Here is a 19,500-nt window from a genome sequence, read left to right on the forward strand (position 1 = left end):
AAATATATATTAGAATGAAGGGCCGGGTGCGGTGGCTCACACCTGTAATCCCAGGACTTTGGGAGGCTGAGGCAGGCAGCTCACTTGAGATGAGGAGTTCAAGGCTGGCCTGGCCAACATGGTGAAACTCTGACTCTACTAAAAATACAGAAATTAGCCAGGCGACATGGCATGTGCCTGAAATTCCAGCTACTCAGGAGGCTGAGGCAGGAGAATCACTTGAACCGGGGAGGCAGAGGTTGCAGTGAGCCGAGACTATGCCACTGTACTCCAGCCTGGGCAACAGAGTGAGACTCCACCTCAAAAAAAAAAAATTAGAATGAAGATAAAGCTCTGAAATGAAGTCAGATAACCATTTTGTTCAGTTTTAGAAGTAAACAGATATTCTAAAATGGAAATCCCTGCTATTGCTAATGAATGCTCCCACACACACATTGTCTAATTTAGTGTGGAAGTAGATTGAGAGGCATGCCTGTGATTTCCCTGCTCCTTGTTTTCTTCCTGTCACAGGGGGTATGCCAGAAGAAAATTTTGAGGGGGAAAAAAAAAACTCAACAGAAAACTTCCTAAAGTTCAGTTTTTAGATGGATAAGGAACTTTTTAAATTATTTTTTATGTTTTTATTTTTTATTTTTTTTTTGAGACAGTCTTGCTCTGTCATTCAGGCTGGACTGGCACTATCTCGGCTCACTGCAACCTCCACCTCCCAGGTTCAAGCTATTCTCTGCCTCAGTCTCCCAAGTAGCTGGGACTAGAGGCATGCACCACCACACCCAGCTAATTTTTGTATTTTTTGTGGAGATGGGGTTTTACCATGTTGGCCAGGCTGGTCTCGAACTCCTGGCTTCAGTGATCCACCCACCTCGGGCTTCCAAAGTGCTGGGATTACAGGTGTGAGCCACCACACCTGACCAGATAAGGCGTATTAAAAATAATAGATGACTGTAGTCATAAGTAGTATTTATCAAGCAGTTAATAGATGCAAGGCACTGTAGTAAATGCATAACATCATTTCAATTTGATGAGTATCCTGAGTTAGGAATTGTTAGTCTGCTTATTTACAGGTGAGGAAACCAAGGCTGGAGGAAAGGGTTAATAATCTGCCCTATCTCCTGACTGTCAGAGTTACGATAACTTTGGATTTCAGAGTGGGTTCTCACCATCATGCTTATTATTAGGTATAGCTTTAAGCTCATTTAATTGTGTAATTTGATTATTTTACAAACAAGATTATTGCTTATGGTCCATTATTTTGTATTTTATCCCGTATGAAATAAAGGACACTTAAAATGGACTTTCTCTTCCTGTTTTTTTTCCAACTCTGCTTCTCTGTCGGTGATATAAGGTCTCTCCATCTTGATCCACCAGTGACACAGGGCTCTCACTAAGGACAGCGCAAGGGTCTGCTGACAGTCATCTCTGGAATGCAGCTTAAATTGCTAACTAGGGAACTGGAACACCTAAACACTTTAAATCTCAAGCAATAATTATACACATTAATCTCATGGAAAGCTATGAATAAGCCATAACCTTTGAAGCACATCTCAAAATGTAACCAGAGTATTTAAACTGTGACCCAAGAAAATGTCACTGCTGAGGATGTTTCCTGGTGGATAAATGTAACTCAAAGAAATATGACACCAAAATCCCTTATCTCCAGTAGCCATGTGTATACTTTTTTCTTTGAGAGGGAGTCTCGCTCTGTCACCCAGGATGGAGTACAGTGGCATGATCTCGGCTCACTGTAGCCTCCACCTTCCAGGGTCAAGTGATTATTGTGCCTCAGCCTCCTGAGTAGCTGGGACTACAGGTGCGAGCCACCACGCCTGGCTAATTTTTGTATTTTTAGTAGAGACGGGGTTTCACCATGTTGGCCAGGCTGGCCTTGAACTCTTGTTCTCAAGTGATCTGCTTGCCTTGGCCTCCCAAAGTGTTGGGATTACAGGTGTGAGCCACAGCCCCTGCAGTATATACTCTTTCTATTGTTTTCCTAAGAGGCAGCTATTGCCTCAGGCTTTCTCACCCTCACCATTCTTTCCTCTCAGTCCATGACCAGCTTTATGTATACTCCCCGCCCGCCCCCCCCCCACCCCACCCCACTACTCCACACACACCAAACTAGACTAGTCTACCTCTGATGATGATATCTAATCAGCATAGGTCTTTTCCTCCTCTACTGGTTGACAATTGTTCTGACAATGCTTCTACTTACTATTTTAGTCCTCCTTTAGTTCACCAGTCAGCCATCATTTGATAGTCAGTGCCTTCGTCTCATCACGTGGCTAGCTCACTAGTAGATTCATGATAAGCTCAGCTTTGATATCTGGGAAGTGAACGCTTTCATCTGAGAGCAATAAACTACATTTTGTCACTTGATAATGGCCTCTCAGATGGCTATAATGTTTTTCTTTTTTTTTTCTTTTTTTTTTTTGAGATGGAGTCTTGCTGTCATACAGGCTGGAGTGCAGTGTCACGATCTTGGTTCACTGCAACCTCCACCTCCTGGGTTCAAGCAATTCTCCTGCCTCAGCTTCCCGAGTAGCTGGGATTACAGACACCTGCTACCAAATCCGGCTAATTTTTGTATTTTTAATAGAGATGGGGTTTCACCATATTGGCTAGGCTAGTCTCGGACTCCTGACCTTATGATCCACCTGCCTCGGCCTCCCAAAGTGCTGGGATTACAGGTGTGAGCCACTGCGCCTGGCCTATGTTTTTCTTCACAGCCTCCATCATGTCACACTACAGAATGCAACTCCTGGGCTCAAGTGATCCTCCAACCTCAGCCTCTGGACTAGTTGGGACTGCAGGCATATGCCATTGTGCCTGGCTTCCAAACTTCTTTTTTTTGAGACAGGTTTTCACTTTCTCTCTCAGGCTGGAATGCAGTGGCATGATCATGGCTCACTGCAGCATCGACCACCTGGGCTCAGGTGATCTTCCTACCTCAGCCTCCCAGTAGCTGGGACAACAGGAGCGTGCCACCAGGCCCGGCTAATTTTGAAATTTTTTTTCGTAGATAAGGGGTTTCACCATGTTGCCCAGGCTGGTCTCTAACACCTGGACTCAACTGATCCACCCTCCTTAACCTCCCAAAGTGCTAGGATTACAGGCACTAGCTGTGACACGCAGCCGAAAAAATTCTTCCAAATATGTGTATTTGCCCAGAAAGTACAGACATATGCTACCATCATTAGCTTAACTCAATCAAAATATACACTTAGAGTGAAGTTCAATTCTCAATAACAGTGGATGTAGGCCGGGCGCGGGGACTCACGCCTGTAATCCCAGCACCTTGGGAGGCCGAGGGGGGTGGATCATTTGAGGTCAGGAGTTCGAGACCAGTCTGGCCAACATGGTGAAACCCCGTCTCTACTTAAAATACAAAAATTAGCCAGGCGTGGTGGTACACGCCTGTAATTCCAGCTACTTGGGAGGCCGAGGCAGGTGAATTGCTTGAACCTGGAAGGTGGAGGTTGCAGTGAGTTGAGACTGTGCCACTCTACTCCAGCCTGGGCAACAAAGCGAGACTCCATCTCAAAAAACAACAGTAAAAAAAACAGTGGATGTAAATTTACATTTCAAGTAGCCTTGATTTTTTTTTTTTTCTAGTCAAAATTTGGTTGAATTTATTTGATTGGTATTTTACTTTTGAAAAGTGGCTGTCAAAGATTTGATACTGGGCCGGGCATGGTGGCTCACGCCTGTAATCCCAGCACTTGGGGAGACTGAGGCGGGTGGATCACAAGGTCAGGAGTTTGAGACCAGCATGGCCAACATGGTGAAACTCCTGCCTCTACTAAAAATATGAAAAAAAAAAAAAGAAAGATTTGATACTGAAGAGTCAGTTCTAACATTTTCTTCTTGTTCTCCCATGGTTTCTTTGCAAAGGATTCTTAAGAATCATTTGTCTGTTTTATGAGGGTTAGTTTAATTTAATTTAGATAATATAATCAGTAAGCCCATTTAGTTGAATCCAGAAACTGCAATGAGTAACTGCAATAAGTCATACGTTGTCAGGGGCTGATTGGGTGGGCCCACCACTGCCAACCCCTAGGAATGGGCAACTCCCAGTTTCCCTAAGGACATCTCCTATGCTGTTCTAGGCCAAAGCACCATTCCATGTACTGAGGGCACAGCCATTCACTCTATATAAAATAGTAGTTGACCGTAATGCCTTTTAGATTAAAATTAAACGTAAATATATTTCCTAATACTTTCTTTTACTGCATCCCAAATAGATCGTCTTGCACTATTCTTGGAGTACCCAAACCCCCGGGATACATGGGAGAAATTACTGGTCCAGAGAACAATTTCTCACATAGGCAAGGATGTTTCCATTTTAAAAAACCTGCTCATTTCAGTTGCTCAGCCATTTTATAGAAAGTGAAATGACTTTGAAATGAATTGTCTTTATAGAGATCCATAATTTGCAAGCAAAATCCCCACTCTGTGACATGTTCTAAGCAACAGCTGTGAGAATTTCAAACGTGCACTATGCTTTTAACAGTTCAACTGTTGCCAAGGGAAATTGAATTGGCTTCAAAATCTTCCTTGGTTTTAATTCTGCATTTACCCTCAATCAAAGATAGAAGAAACAAGTCCTTGGGTGGGACACTGAACTTTCATGAAGACTGTACAGGATATTGAGATATGGAAATTTAAGGTTCTTGAGGGTAGGAACCAGACTGCTGGTATTCTATAGTTCATACTTAGTGGTAATGAACTTTATCACGGCAAAAGTGGGCACTCGCCATACAGTGGCCAATCATCTGGAGTCAGTAGGGGGAGCCTGCTTCCATCTAAGAGTCATCTTTTCGTTTTCCATTTCAGTTCAAAGCAGGAATATTTTTATCTTTCATGGCACAAAATTATTTTTCCACTCAAGAGCCATTTCTGGGAGTGTGCAAAGAAAATTTCAAAACTCTAGTGTTTAACAACACAAACAGGAGAAATGCAAATGCATTTTTCGTTGTCACTTGTACATATGGTACATATAGTTTTATTTATATATAGCTCTATTCCCTAAACGTATCGAAAAGATGATATAATGCTGAGGGAAAAAACTAGGCTACAGATCGACACACATTATTAATATAAAAACTACTAAAAGGAAGTATGCAAATACTGTAGTTGGTTATCTCTGAGTTGAGAAAATATGAATGTTAAATTTTTTTGTTCCCCCCCTCCCCATTTTCTAAGTTTTGAACAACTGGTACTCTGACGTTTGTAGCTAGCATTAATAATTTTTCTTTTTTCCTCTCAAAAAATGTATGTAGGATGCATTCAAATAACATTAATCCAGGAATATTATCTGGAAATGTACCATTTGGCCGTTTGCATTCACCAAGCATACAAACACATCTCCAAATATCTCATCACTTGTTCTAGATAGATTTAAGTAGTCTTCTCCATTAACTCTTTCGGGTCCAACTTGCCAATTAAAATCTTGAAACTCCTAGTTTGGAGCTGGGTCTTTCCGAGCTCTAAGCAGTCGGCTGACCTGGGGCGGGGGGCGGGGGCGGATATTCTGAATGAATAGATGAATAGACTGCAAACTGTGGCGACAGCGTTTTCCCCACCTGCATTAACTAAACCAGAGCTGGCCTCAACGCTCCAGGGGGCTGATATTCAAAACAGACGTTTAAGGAAAAGGAGACGAGGTGAGAGAGAATTCGAAGGTTCAGCGGAGAGCGACTGCTGGGGGTTTCAAGGGACCCATTTACACAACCAGTGGCACACCGGCGCGGGCCGGAGACCTTATTCCTGTCTACGCATCGCAGGGTCCCGTCCAGAGTGGGACTCCCCAAACCCTGAGGGGCCACACTAGCTGCAGGGCGGGATCAAGTCTCGGGGGCTCCCCCACCCTTAGCCGACCCATGCCCTTGGAACCCTCTGGTCCAAGACGACCGCCGCCAAAGGCTCCGCACAGCACGGAAAGCCAGCTAGCTGATCTGCTAGTCTTACACCTCCCGGAATTTAACAGCTCCTCTCAGGCCCAGCGGCTTCCCACTTCAGCCTGCCCCACCGCCGGGCGGAAGCGGCGGCTGCACCGCCAGAGATCGCGGCTGCATCCGGGTCTCTCACGCTTCGGCCCAATCCTCGACCTCCTCTCTTCCCACTCTCCTGTTTCTCCGCCCTCCTGCCGCCAATCCCTGATCAGGTCTCAACCGAACATGCTGTCAGGGGAGTGAAGGCGGATACTGGCCAATGAGGCCTCGCTTCCCGTTTGAAGTCTCCAGTGGGCGGGCGCCGGAGGCGGGCGCTGCTGGCCAGAAGGTTCGGTTGCGCGTGTGCCATGGACTCAGCCGCCCGGTGATATTGACAATAGGAGAGAGAAAGGGGCATTGACGGGAACCCACCGCGGGTAGCGAAAGGTGGCTCTGGCAGCGGCGGCTCCAGCTCCTGCGGCTCCTCCTCCTTCTCCTGTCCCCTTCTCTTGCTGCCGCTGCAGATCCAGTCTTCCTCCCTCCCTTCCCCCCCTCCCCACGTCGTCGCCGCCGCCGCCGCCGCCGGGTCCGGGGCAACGAGCTGAGGCGCCGCCCGCCAGGAATGTGAGCGAGGAGCCACCGGCGGAGCCGCAACGGGGTCGGTGCCGATTTGATGGGACGGGCCCGCGGGGGAGGATCGTGAGGCCGCCGCCGCCACCGGAACGCTGAGGTTCGGGTCCGGCCGTGAGGCCTAGAGGCTCCGCCGCCGCGGAACCGGAGGGACCCTGCACCGGACAGCCGTCGCCCCGGGCTCCCTGCAGCTGCCCGGACCTCCCCCTGCACGTCCCGGTCCCGTCGCCCGCCCCCGCTGCGGCCCCCTCGCCCGTCTCCCGCCCCTCCAAGCCACAGATCATCTTCGGATTCTTCCCCAGAAGCTTCAAGGTAACTTCGTCCCTCCAGCATCGCGGCTCGCCCGCTTCTCTTCTTCCTCCCGGTCCTCCTGGAGGACCTGTGGGGCACCGGCCTTGGGAAGGCCTGGCCGGGCGGGCGAGGGGTGCGGTGGGGTGGGGTGCAGGAGCGGGAGCGCCCGTCCCACTTGTCTGATTTACCTACAAATGCTTCTGATGATGCCTCTCATTCACTCTGCCCCCTCCCCCCTTTTTCTCCACCTTCTGGGATTGGAGGCGTTTTCTTGCCCCCCTTTATCCACTGGCGGGGGCGGGGAATAAAGGGGGTTTGGTGTGAGGAGGATTCTCTAGCAGCTTATCTTCTCCAGGGCTTGGGGTGTGGGTTAGGAGCAAAGGGTGTATGTAAGCATCCCCACAGACAAACCCCCTCCTTGTCTTTCCCTACTTCCCCTTACCCCCTTTGGATTATCCTGAGCCGTGGAAATGCCCTGTGCCTGCTGATTAGAGGATGATAAAGCTTCGGGCGCCCTGGCCCAGGGCGAAACCTGTTTCCCTGGGCTTTGCACGGACCCGCTGTTACCTTACGTTCAGTTTTGCAATGCTTCAGGGTTGCGATCCCTGACACTTATTCTGGGCCTCGGGCATAAGGGGTAAATGATTTTTTAAAAAGCTACCTATATATCCTCTGTAGGGATGAGAGATGAGGGATAAAGAAGAGACAAAAAGAACGATAGAGGAAGAGGATTTACTGAAATTTTGTAGTGTTAAGAGTTAGAATGAAGTCTAAATAATTCACATACCCGATTGGAAAATCGGCCCCTAAATTTACAACGTACAAATAAGATGTGGAGCTTTTGGCTGATGCAGTCATTTTGATATTTTAAAGTGATCTTAACATCTATAGTCATTCATAGTTTGTGATTCTGTTTTGTATCCATCACATTATATTAAGGCTAAATTAGGTGGATTTTTAAAAACTTTTTTTTTTTTTTTTTAAAGAAAACCAAAGAAGACTTCCAAATTCCAAACGTCAACATCATATGTGTGTATGTGTTTTTAAATATTTTTTGTTATTTTTTCATTGTCAAAATCCACGTAATCCAGGTAACTTTTTGTTCTCACGTGTTCAGGAAGAAATTCCCTTACTCTTTTATTTAGAAGTTAAAAACCGCTTGTCTTGTGTATTGGAATGACAGGTGAGTAATTGCATTTCAGCATTTCCCCCATAAGCATTATTTCTATCCGAGTCTGCCGTTAGTCTTGCATGGAACTTCAGTGCCATGGAAATGATGGCATCTGTTTAAATTGGTGAATGAAATTAAGCTTAACGCTTGTTACTTTCAGGAAATACCCTTCATTTTAATAACTCAAGAGGGTTAAACAATGCAAAAGTGCGGTTCGGTTCCATAAGTTTGATGGAATGAAAATTGATATTTGATGATGAACTAAACTTCAAGGTCTAAACCTCAAGGGAACTCAACTTGATTGTTTCAGTAGGCTGTGAATTTATGTTTTTAGTTCAACTTTAGTGCTTGATTTCCTCATAGTTTTTATTAAGCTTTAATAACGTAAGGTGGCTTTATTCAAAAAGAAGACTTCTTTGAAATATTTTAATTATACCTTTTATGTGTTTTGTTTAAAGTAATGTAGCCTGTCCTCATTTGCAGTGTGGTATAGTTTATCACAGCTTACATAGCACATCCCATTAAAAGTTATGCCTAGATAGTTTCAGTAGTAGTAAATTTCACCTTGCTCTGATACATTGGTATAGATTCTTGAAGTACACTAAGGGTTTTAACTCCAGAACCCATTCATAATATTAAATATCTTGGGAAAATGTATCGATGGAAGTTTTCCAGCTACAGAATAGCTCCAAAAATTACTTGAAGATGTGAAGAGCTTTGCAGTTAGAAAATGGGCAGGCAGCATAGATTTCTTTAAGCCTCAATGAATATCTTTAATGCTTATAATGGAGTGGCACAATACATTAGAGTTCTGATATTATTTCCATGATACTTATATTATTTTCACCAAATTTTCATGTTTTCCCATTAACATATGACTTTTTTTTTTTCTTTTTTTTTTTGGAGAAGGAGTTTTGCTGTTATTGCCCAGGCTGGAGTGCAATAGCGTGCTCTCGGCTCACTGCAATCTCCGCCTCCTGGGTTCAAGCGATTCTCCTGCCTCAACTTCTCGAGTAGCTGAGATTACAGGTGCATGCCACTGCACCTGGCTAATTTTTGTATTTTTTTTTTTTTTTTTAGTAGAAATGGGGTTTCTCCATGTTGATCAGGCTGGTCTCGAACTCCTGACCTGAGGTTATCTGCCTGCCTTGGCCTCCCAAAGTGCTGGGATTACAGGCATGAGCCACCGTGCCTGGCCTTTTTTTTTTTTTTTTTGAGATGGAGTCTTGGTCTGTGGCCCAGGCTGGAGTGCAGTGGTGCCATCTCGGCTCACTGCAACCTCCGCCTCCTGGCTTCAAGCGGTTCTCCTGCCTCAACTTCTCGAGTAGCTGAGATTACAGGTGCATGCCACTGCACCTGGCTAATTTTTGTATTTTTAGTAGAAACAGGGTTTCACCATGTTGTCCAGGCTAGTCTCCAACTCCTGACCTCAAGTGATCTGCCCACCTCGGCCCCCCAAAGTGCTGGGATTACAGGTGTGAGCCACTGGGCCCAGCCCTTTTTTTTTTAAAGACAGAATCTCACTCTGTCACCCAGGCTGGAGTGCAATGGCAGGATCCTGGCCCACTGCAACCTCTGCCTCCTGCGTTCAAGCGATTCTTCCACTTCAACCTCCCGAGTAGCTGGGATTACAGGCACCTGCCATCATGCCCAGCTAATTTTTATAATTTTGTAGAGGTGGGGTTTCACCATATTGGCCAGGTTGGTGTTGAACTCCTGACCTCAAGTGATCCACCCATCTGAGCCTCACAAAGTGCTGGGATCACAGGCGTAAGCCATTGCACCTGGCCAAGATAAGACTTTTCTTAACTGATTTTATTTTCTTTAGCACATATTTCCATTTTCATGAATATCGTATATGTGAATTTTAGAATTTGTGTAACTCACATGTATGCTTCCACCTTGGGAATGTATGGGTTTATGATACTTCTTTCTCTTCAGTAGGGATATGTCCTCAGCACCAACTACTCCTCCATCAGTGGATAAAGTAGACGGATTTTCTCGGAAGTCCGTCAGAAAAGCCAGACAGAAGAGGTCACAAAGTTCCTCACAGTTTAGGTCTCAAGGCAAGCCTATTGAGTTAACACCTCTGCCGCTGCTAAAAGGTAAGGCTCATGACCAGGTGATGCATTGATTCTTTTTCAATTGATCTTTCTACATCTATATATAATTTCCTTTTTGTAGAGTTTTATATGTATTGCAAATTGAAGGGATGGGATACTTCACACACATTGAAGTTCCTAATGTGTGACCAGATATACCCACTCTCCTTTTTAAAGGGTCAACTTAGTCTGTCTTTGGGCAAGTTAAAAGAAACTTATTATCAGGAGACTATCTCACATTGATGAGTAGGTAAACTAAGTACTAGAAAAACTTTAAGATATCTGCGTTTGTGTTTTTCATTTTTTCTTCTGTTGACATTTAGGTGGATACATTATATACAATGACAACTACAGATTATGCTGCTTTAGAAAGTAGACCCTAGTAGAGGGGATGGTACTTCATTAATTTACATATAGAAAATGATATTTGGAAGAATTCATTTTTAAAAATCAAGAAAAACATTGTCCATTTATAGTTGTTTACATGCACTCTTGTTTTCAGATAGTACAAGTAGAAAAGATATATGATGATCATACTTGTTTAGTATGATCTTTTCTTTGAAATTTGTTCATTTTTTAATTTTTACTTTCATCTTTTGAGACAGAGTCTCCCTCTGTTGCACAGGCTGGTTCACAGCAACCTCCACCTCCTGGGTTCAATTTATTTTCCTGCCTCAGCCTCCCGAGTAACTGGGAGCACAGGTGCCCGCCACCATGCCCAGCTAATTTTTGTATTTTTAGTAGAGACAGGGTTTCACCAGGTTGGTCAGGCTGGTCTTGAACTCCTGACCCCAAGTGATCTGCCCTCCTTGACCTCCCAAAGTGCTGGGATTATAGGTGTGAGGCACTGCGCCTGGCCTGAAATTTGTTACAAACAAGTTTTTTGGGTTTTTTGAAATTTTCATTTGAGACAGTCTGATGCTGTCACTCGGGCTAGAGTTCAGTGGGGACAGAGTGAAAGTGCAGGTTGAGGCCGGGCGTAGTGGCTTACGCCTGTAATCCCAGCACTTTGGGAGCCCGAGGCAGGTGGATCATGAGGTCAGGAGTTTGAGACCAGCCTGACCAACATGGTGAAACCCCGTCTCTACTGAATATACAAGAATTAGACAGGTGCAGTGGTGGGCACCTGTAATACCAGCTACTCGGGAAGCTGAGGTTCAAGCTGCTTGAACTGGGAGGCGGAGGTTGCAGTGAGCCAAGACCGTGCCACTGCACTCTAGCCTGGGTGACAGAGCAAGACTCTGTCTCGGGAGAAAAAAAAAAAAAGTTCAGGTTGAGGCTCACTGTGGCCTCTACCTCCTAGGCTCAAGTGATCCTCCCTTTCCCACGTAGTTGGGATCAGCTTCCCAAGTAGCTGGGGCTGCAGGAGCATGCCACCACGCCCAGCTAATTTTTCCATTTTTTTGTAGAGATGGGGTTTTGCCATGTTGCATAGGCTGGTCTTGAATTGCCTTGGCCTTCCAGTGCCAGGATTGTAGGCGTGAGCCACCATCCTCGGCCCAACATGTTTTTAATATGACGAGTTTTTTCTAAATTAGGCATTTCAACTTTTGTTTGGGTATGTGGTTAGTTTTTTTCCCTTTTAATTTGCATCATGTTTGCTTCCTGTTCATGAACAGGTGTTGTTTGAAAAATACCAGAACATAGCTTTTATAGCGTGGAAACTATCAGAGTTTACCTTTAAAGGTGGATGTTTATGTGCTGAATACTGAAGAATGGGAGAAAGGGGATATGAACAACACAATGAGCTTTAGTGGCTTAGAGGAAACCAGGCAACCTGGTTTGCTAGTTCATTATTGCAGACTTATTTCTGTAACAGTTTGTGAATTCAGAAGGTATAAGAAAAACTGGAATGTAACCGGAAAAGATCCTCAAAATTTAGCTTAGGGTATTTCAAGCTTCTATTTTTTCCATATGAATACTTTTTTTTAGAAAGGGAGAGAGATTCATGAATAAGATTCCAATGTTTATACAAAATTTTTGGAAACTGAATACCGATTACTGTAAAGATGATTTATCTACCAGTCAGTAAAGATGAGCTCCTATGAACTTTGGGGGAGACAATTTTGACTAGAGATTTTGCTGGTAAAAATGAAAATAGTCATCATGAGACTTTGGAGAGAAAATGAAGGAAACACTCTAGATTGAACTATGCTTGAAATACAAAGTTGGGAGACACTGATGTTTAGTAATTTATTTAATCTGAAGTAGATATGTAATAGCTGTTAACATCTATATCTGTGAAGGACTTCATTCTGAGGAATCCAGTTAAACTTTTTTTTTTAGGATTAGAAGGAGTTTAAAAACTTACACTAATTTCTTGGATCTTATGGTAAACAATTAAATTAGGACTTCACTGGTCACTCATAGTCAGGGTATTAGTTTTCTGGGTAGTGAAAAGCATGCATGAGAAGAATTTGGACACATGCTTTTTTGTTTGTTGGTTTTTCTTTTTTTTTTTTTAATTATACTTTAAGTTCTAGGGTACATGTGCACAATGGGCAGGTTTGTTACATATGTATTCATGTGCCATGTTGGTGTGCTGCACCCATTAACTCATCATTTACATTAGGTATATCTCCTAATGCTATCCCTTCCGCCCGTCTCGGCCTCCCAAAGTGACTGGGATTACAGTGCTGTGATGCTCACCGCGCCCGGCCGGACACATGCTTTAATGTCTTTTTTTCTTTAATGCTTTAATGTCTTTTTTCTCATTTTTAAAAATTATGGTAAAGTATACATGACATAAAATTTACCATTTTAACCATGTTTAAACGTGCATTAAGTACCTTGACATTGTCATGCTACCCTCCCTACCATCCATCTCCAGAACCTTTTCATCTTCCCCAACTGAAGCTCTGTACCTATTAAACACTCACTCCCTGTTTCCAGTCCCCCAGCCCTTGGCAACCACCATTCTGTTTTTTGTCTCTAGGAATCTGACTACTCTAGGTACCTCCTGTAAGTGATGCCATGCAATATTTGTCTTTTTGTGACTGGCTTATTTCACTTAGTCAAGTGTCTTCAGTGTTCATCTCTGTTGTAGCAGGTGTCGGAATTTCGTTCTTTTTTGAAGGCTGAATAATTTCAGTGTCTAGACATACCGTATATTTTTTAATCCATTAATTCATTGATGGACTCTTGGGTTGCTTCCACCTTTAGGCTATTGTGAATAATGCTGCCGTGACCATGACATACAGATACCTGTTTAAGTTCTGGCTTTCATTTCTTTTGGGTATCTACCCAGAAAGTGTAATTGCTGGATCGTATGTTGAATTTTTTCAGGAATTGCCATACATATTGCCACAGCAACTGGACCATCTTTCATTCCCATTAGCAATGCATGAGGGTTCCAGTTTTCTATATCCTCACCATCACTCATTTTCTGCCTTTTAATTTTTTGATAATAGTCATTATAATGGGTATGAAGTGGTATTTCAGTGTGATTTTGATTTGCATTTCCCTAGTGATTAGTGATGTTGAGCATCTTTTCCTGTGCTAATTGGCCATTTCTATATCCTTTTCTCACTTTTAAAAGTGAAGTCTGCTAGTATTGCCAGTTTTCTAAGCGTGCTGCTTTCCAAGAATGTGATTTTTTGACCTTGTATATTTTGCCAGCATGAGAGAATTGGAGAGTAACAGGACTATATACTCACAAACCTAATTCCAGATTGACTAACAGTGATTGTTAGGTAGTAAGCACATTCTGGGTAAATATTCTGGAAAGTATTCTATAAATTAGATATCCATCTCTGTCTATGGAATAACATAAGGAAGTATAATCAGCAATAGACTTCAGTAATGTATATTTGCTCTTGATTTTTTAGGAAGTAATTTATGGAATATAAAGAAAACATAGGAGGAATTTCTTTTCTAGGATTTTATTTTTTTGGCCATTGCCTTAAGAGAAACCAGGATAAACACTATATGCATGCTAAAGGATAATTATTGATTTAATTTTCTATAGTATTGCTTTGACTAAATTGGGTTAATTTTATTTGGGGTATAATAAAAATGTGGTTGAATTTTGTGAATGGTTTTAAATAATGAAGTAAAAGAGGTGTCCTTAAGGTCTTTAATTTCAGGGGAGTTTAAATACGATAATTATATAAACAGAATGATTATATAACTCGTCTTTTTAATATGTCATTTTTGAATGCTCAGATACTCATTAATAACCACTTGTTTTGTGCATATGCATTATCAGATTGTCTATTATATGCATCAAAGTCTTTGACAGATTTATAAATACTGCATTAATTCTTAGCATTTTAAAGTCTGTTCACTTGCAAAACTGCAACATAATGTGAAGGAAAAGTTTTTGTTTTGCTCTATTTCTTTTTTTTGAGACCGAGTTTTGCTCTTGTTGCCCAGGCTGGAGTACAGTGGTGCCATCTCAACTCACTGCAACCTCTGCCTCTGGGTTCAAGTGATTCTCTTGCCTCAGGCTCCTGAGTAGCTGGGATTACAGGTGCCCACCACCACACCCGCCTAATTTTTTTGTATTTTTAGTAGAGACGTGTTGGCCAGGCTGGTCTCAAACTTCTGATCTCAGATGATCCACCTGCCTTGGCCTCCCAAAGTGCTGGCATGAGTCATTGCACCCAGCCTATTTTGCCCTATGTCTAATAGGTGAGGTTTTGAAATCTGTATCACTGATGTTATTTCCTGTAGAAAGCAACACCACCTGTAATTCTGTATAAATATACCTGTTTTTTTTCTGTATCTGTGTGTTAGGAAATTATAGGATGAACTTTGCAAAGATAGACATTTACATTTTCTCCATCTTTGTATGCTTTTGTGAAAGTGTTTTTAGAGAGTCTTAACATTTTTGAGACCGGGTATGGTGACTCACTCCTATATTTCCAGCACTTTGGGAGACTGAGTTGGGAGGCTCGCTTAAGTCCAAGAGTTTGAGACCTGCCTACGCAACATAGGGAGACCTCATCTCTACAAATAATTTAAAACATTAGCTAGGAGTGGTGGTGTGCGCCTGTGGTCCCAGCTACTTGGGAGGCTGAGGCGGAAGGATTGCCTGAGCCCAGGAGGTTGAGGCTGCAGTGAGCTGTGATCGTTCCACTGTGTCCAGTGTGGCTGACAGAGTGAGGCCTTTGTCTCAAAAGAAAAACATTTTTTTCTTTGAGTCTAAAACATTCTTACTCATTCACTGATAGGGAAAACCTAGTAGAGGTTTAGTGCCTTACTTGCTTGAAAAGAAAGTAAAATCTTGGGGGAGGCCCAGAGGGGGCGGGTCATTTGAGGTCAAGAGTTTGAGACCAGCCTGGCCAACATGGTGAAGCCCCATCTCTACTAAAAATCCAAAAATTAGTGGATGTGGTGGTGTGTACCTATAATCCCAGCTACTCCGGAGGCTGAGGCAGGAGAGTCACTGGAACCCGGGAGGTGGAGGTTGCAGTGAGCTCGTATTGTGTCACCACAGGCATACATAGACATAGACACTGTCTCAAAAAAAAAAAAAAAAAAAAAAAAGGTAAAGACTTGGATACTTTCCTTACGCTTACACAGCAGGACATGAAGCAAGCCTTGAGTGTTACCTAGGTAAGTTGTTGAATATGACAGTCAAACTGAACACTTAGGCAAACACACAAACACACACACACACAAATTTATGTTAATAATAATCAGTGGTAGGACCACCTGGTTGGGTGATTTATGTTCTCTCCTCACCCCAGCCTCCCATGCCTCATTTCTTTGCATTGACTTTAAGCGATTCTGTAAGTTTAAATTTGGGTGAACGTTTTTTGAAAAATACTGCCTCTTTGAAGATGGAATTATAGTGAAAGTGGCATTGTTATTTCTTTTTTTGTTTGTTTGTTTTTTTGAGACAGAGTCTCGCTCTGTCACCCAGGCTGGAGTGCAGTGGTGCAATCTCGGTTCTTTGCAACCTCCGCCTCCCAGGTTCAAGCAATTCTCCTGGCTTAGCCTCCCGAGAGTAGCTGGGATTACAGATGTCCGCCACCACACCCGGCTGATTTTTGTATTTTTAGTAGAGACTGGGTTTCCCCATGTTGCCTGGGCTGGTCTTGAACTCCTGACCTCAGGTGGTCCCGCCCACCTAGGCCTCCCAAAGTGCTGGGATTATTGGTGTGAGCCACTGCGCTCAGCCGCCATTGTTATTTCTTGTTTCACAATTCATTATACATTTCCGAGGCATTTTGCAGATAGTCTGTACATTCACTTTGGTCCCATTTAGCAGAAAGAAACCCTTTGCCTCTTTGGTGTTGATACTCTTTCTCTAGTGAAAACACTTAAAAAAAAAACCCACCATAGTTTTAAGGTTCAGCTTACATTTTTACCTTTTAGGGTGACACCTTGTAAGAACTTTAAAAATTATAATTTGAAACTAGTTTTCGTGCCTTTTTTTTTTTTTTTTTTTTAGACGGAATTTAGCTCTTGTTGCCTAGGCTGGAGTGTAATGGCGCAATCTTGGCTCATCACAGTCTCCGCCTCCTGGGTTCAAGGGATTCTCCTGCCTCAGCCTCCCGAGTAGCTGGGATTACAGGCATGTGCCTCCATGCCTGGCTCCTTTTGTCTTTTTAGTAGAGACGGGGTTTCTCCATATTGGTCACGCTGGTCATTAACTCCTGACCTCAGGTGATCTGCCTGCCTCGGCTTCCCAAAGTGCTGGGATTACAGGCGTGAGCCACCGTGCCTGGCCATTTTTGTGCCTTTTTAATGATTGGGTTGGTTAATTGTTTTTCGTCTATATCTGCTTTGTGTATAGTAAAGCAGGCACATGCAATATAATACCAGATTTTTATAACGAGTGAATACGCTAAAACCTAGTTAGGATAAGAATAGTCTCTTCAGAGGCCAGGTACAGTAAGTAGCTAACACCTTTAATCTCAGCACTTTGGGAAGTCGAGGCGGGAGGATTACTTGAGCCCAGGAGTTCAAGGCCAGCCTGTGCAACATAGCAGGCCCATCTCTAATAAAAAAATAAAATACAAAATTAGCTGGGTGTGGTGGTACACGCCTGTAGTCCTAGGTACTTGGAAGGCTGAGGGAAGATAGTTTGAGCCCAGGAGATCGAGGCTGCAGTGAGCTGTGATTGTGCCACTGCACTTGAGCCTGGGCAACAGAGTGAAACCCTGTCGCAAAAAAGAATAGTCTCTTAAGGAATAATGTCATCGATTTTAGTGTTTACTACGCTCCATGTCGTGATACAGTGTCACATGGGTTTTGTTGGTCCACAAGAGTCCTTGCTTACCGCTAGCTGGGTTGCCTTGGACAAATGAGTTAACGGCTGAAAGCTTTGGTTTTCCTCGTCTGTAAAATGATGATGATGATAATAGTCAATAGATGTGACAGTGTTACATTCAGTAAATACTAGCTGTTGTTATTTAATGGGGGTTTCAGAAGTTAGAATATGAATAATATGAAATTTTTATGACATTTTCCTAGTAAAAAGGTGGAAATTGGAAATTTCTCTGAAAATTATGAAGAACATATTTTTGCAGCCACAAATGTGTTTCAGCCAAAAAATTGAAAGAAGCAGTTTTTAAGTATGGTGAATTTAATAGAATAGCTATTCTAAATATCTTCACCTGAAGAGTTTCATCTACTGTATTAGTATCTTGCCATGTTACTTAGTGTAATGCTTTTTATTTTTTATTTATTCATTTTTTGAATAGATAATAGTCATATGGTTCAAATTCCAAAGGTTACGAAAGGATGTGTAGTGAAAAACCTTCCATCCCTTCTCCTAGTTTCCCTTCCCAGAAGCAACCAGTCATTATATTCTTGTATAGTAGATATAGAGATTCTTAAATCCTTGGTTGGATTTAAAATGCAGTGAGCAGCCTAAAATTATGTGAATATTTTATATGTGTATATCCATTTTAAAAATGGGGAATCAATAGCATTTTTCAGATTCTCAAAGGGGTATCTGACTTGAAATGGGTTAAGATCTGTTGATCTAGTTTGTACCTTGGATTAATGATGTGTGTTCTTTAGGCATCTAAGGGGTGTGTGTGTGTGTGTGTGTGTGTGTGTGTGTGTGTGTGTGTGTGTTTTCAGAGACGGAGGTTCGCTTTTGTTGCCCAGGCTGGAGTGCAGTGGTGCAATCTTGGCTCACTGCAACCTCTGCCTCCCAGGTTCCAGCCATTCTCCTGCCTCAGCCTCCCAAGTAGCTGGGATTACAGGTGTGTGCCACCACGCCCAGTTAAATTTGTATTTTTAATAGAGACAGGGTTTCACCATATTGGTCAGGCTGATCTCGAACTCTTGACCTCCAGTGATCCACCCATTTTGGCCTCCCAAGGTGCTGGGATTACAGGCATGAGCCAACGCACCCGGCTGTGTGTGTGTGTTTTTAAAAAATAACCATAAGCTTTACTTTTGAACTTAAAGAACATCTATACGTTAATAGATGTTAAAGTTCAGTTTTAGACCCTTTGAAAAAGTGTGGTAATAATTTTTTTGGGGGGAAGCAATTTTAAGATCTTGCACGAAAGCAAGTGCCAAACTATGTTATGTTTTTCTTTCCCTTTTTTTTTTTTTTTTTTTTTGAGACAGGAGTTTTGCTCTTGTTGCCCAGGCTGGAGTGCAATGGCGCGATCTAGGCTCACTGCAACCTCCGCCTCCTGGGTTCAGGAGATTCTTCTGTATTTTTGTGTGTGAAAGATTGTACCCTGTTTTAATGAAGAGCTATTTCATTCACTTTTAGGCAGGAATATATATGTTTTAATACACCCTAATAGTTTGCTTCTGTAGCATAGATAAAATTATTGTACAGAGTTTTATGTGGGCCAAAAGAAACTGGCCAGGTGTGGTGGCTCACACCTTTAATCCCAGCACTTTGGGAGGCTGAGGTGAATCACTTGAGGTCAGGAGTTTGAGACCAGGCAGGCCAACATGGTGAAACACACCGTCTCTACTAAAAATACAAAAAAATTAGACAGGCATGGTGATGCGCGCCTGTAATCCCAGCTACTTGGGAGACTGAGACAGGAGAATCTCTTGAACTGGGAGGCAGAGGTTGCATCACTGCACTCCAGCCTGGGTGATAGAGTGAGACTCTGTCTCAAAAAAAAAAAAAAGAAATCGAGAGTCAGTGTACCTGATATATTCATCACTTAAAAGTAGGATAGAAGCTTGCATTCATATTCATCCCATTAAGAACTAATTACTTAGTTCTGGCAGAGTGCTATGGCTTATGCCTGTAATCCCAGCACTTTGGGAGGCCAAGGCGGGCGGATTGCCTGAGGTCAGAAGTTTGAGACCAGCCTGGCCAACATGGTGAAAACCCTTCTCTATTATAAATACAAAAATTAGCCGGGCATGGTGGCACGTGCCTGTAGTCCCAGCTATTCGGGAGGCTGAGGCAGGAGAATCACTTGAATCCGGGAGGCAG

The 19,500-nt window shown here is 43.1% G+C and overlaps 2 protein-coding genes across 5 annotated transcripts in view; one reads left to right on the forward strand and one right to left on the reverse strand.

Moving 5' to 3' along the window:
* Positions 1–4,965: 4,965 nt before the first annotated feature.
* Positions 4,966–6,870, reverse strand: LOC110743791 (PE-PGRS family protein PE_PGRS26-like). The gene has a single exon (XM_021941282.2). It carries the CDS (start codon positions 6,842–6,844, stop codon positions 6,305–6,307), a length of 540 nt encoding a protein of 179 aa, XP_021796974.1. The 5' UTR covers positions 6,845–6,870; the 3' UTR covers positions 4,966–6,304.
* PPP2R5E (protein phosphatase 2 regulatory subunit B'epsilon) overlaps positions 6,268–19,500 on the forward strand; it is a 172,401-nt gene continuing 159,168 nt past the window's right edge. For 3 of the 4 annotated variants that reach the window (XR_649809.3, XM_003901911.4, XM_009211701.3), the window contains exons 1-2: positions 6,268–6,872; positions 9,964–10,127. Coding sequence is in view for 3 of the 4 variants with exons in the window: in XM_003901911.4 (XP_003901960.1) it covers positions 9,971–10,127 (157 nt within the window). In the remaining variant the exon portion in view is untranslated. The remainder of the gene's footprint in view (positions 6,873–9,963; positions 10,128–19,500) is intronic. The other variant, XM_009211700.3, reaches the window with a different exon arrangement.

The sequence above is a fragment of the Papio anubis genome, chromosome 7 (assembly GCF_008728515.1).
Source record: "Papio anubis isolate 15944 chromosome 7, Panubis1.0, whole genome shotgun sequence".
Classification (NCBI taxonomy): Eukaryota; Metazoa; Chordata; class Mammalia; order Primates; family Cercopithecidae; genus Papio; species Papio anubis.

What these genes read in the sequence shown, in the direction of transcription:
- LOC110743791 (XM_021941282.2), bottom strand. Translation starts at nt 6,844, where the DNA reads ATGATCTGTGGCTTGGAGGGGCGGGAGACGGGCGAGGGGGCCGCAGCG.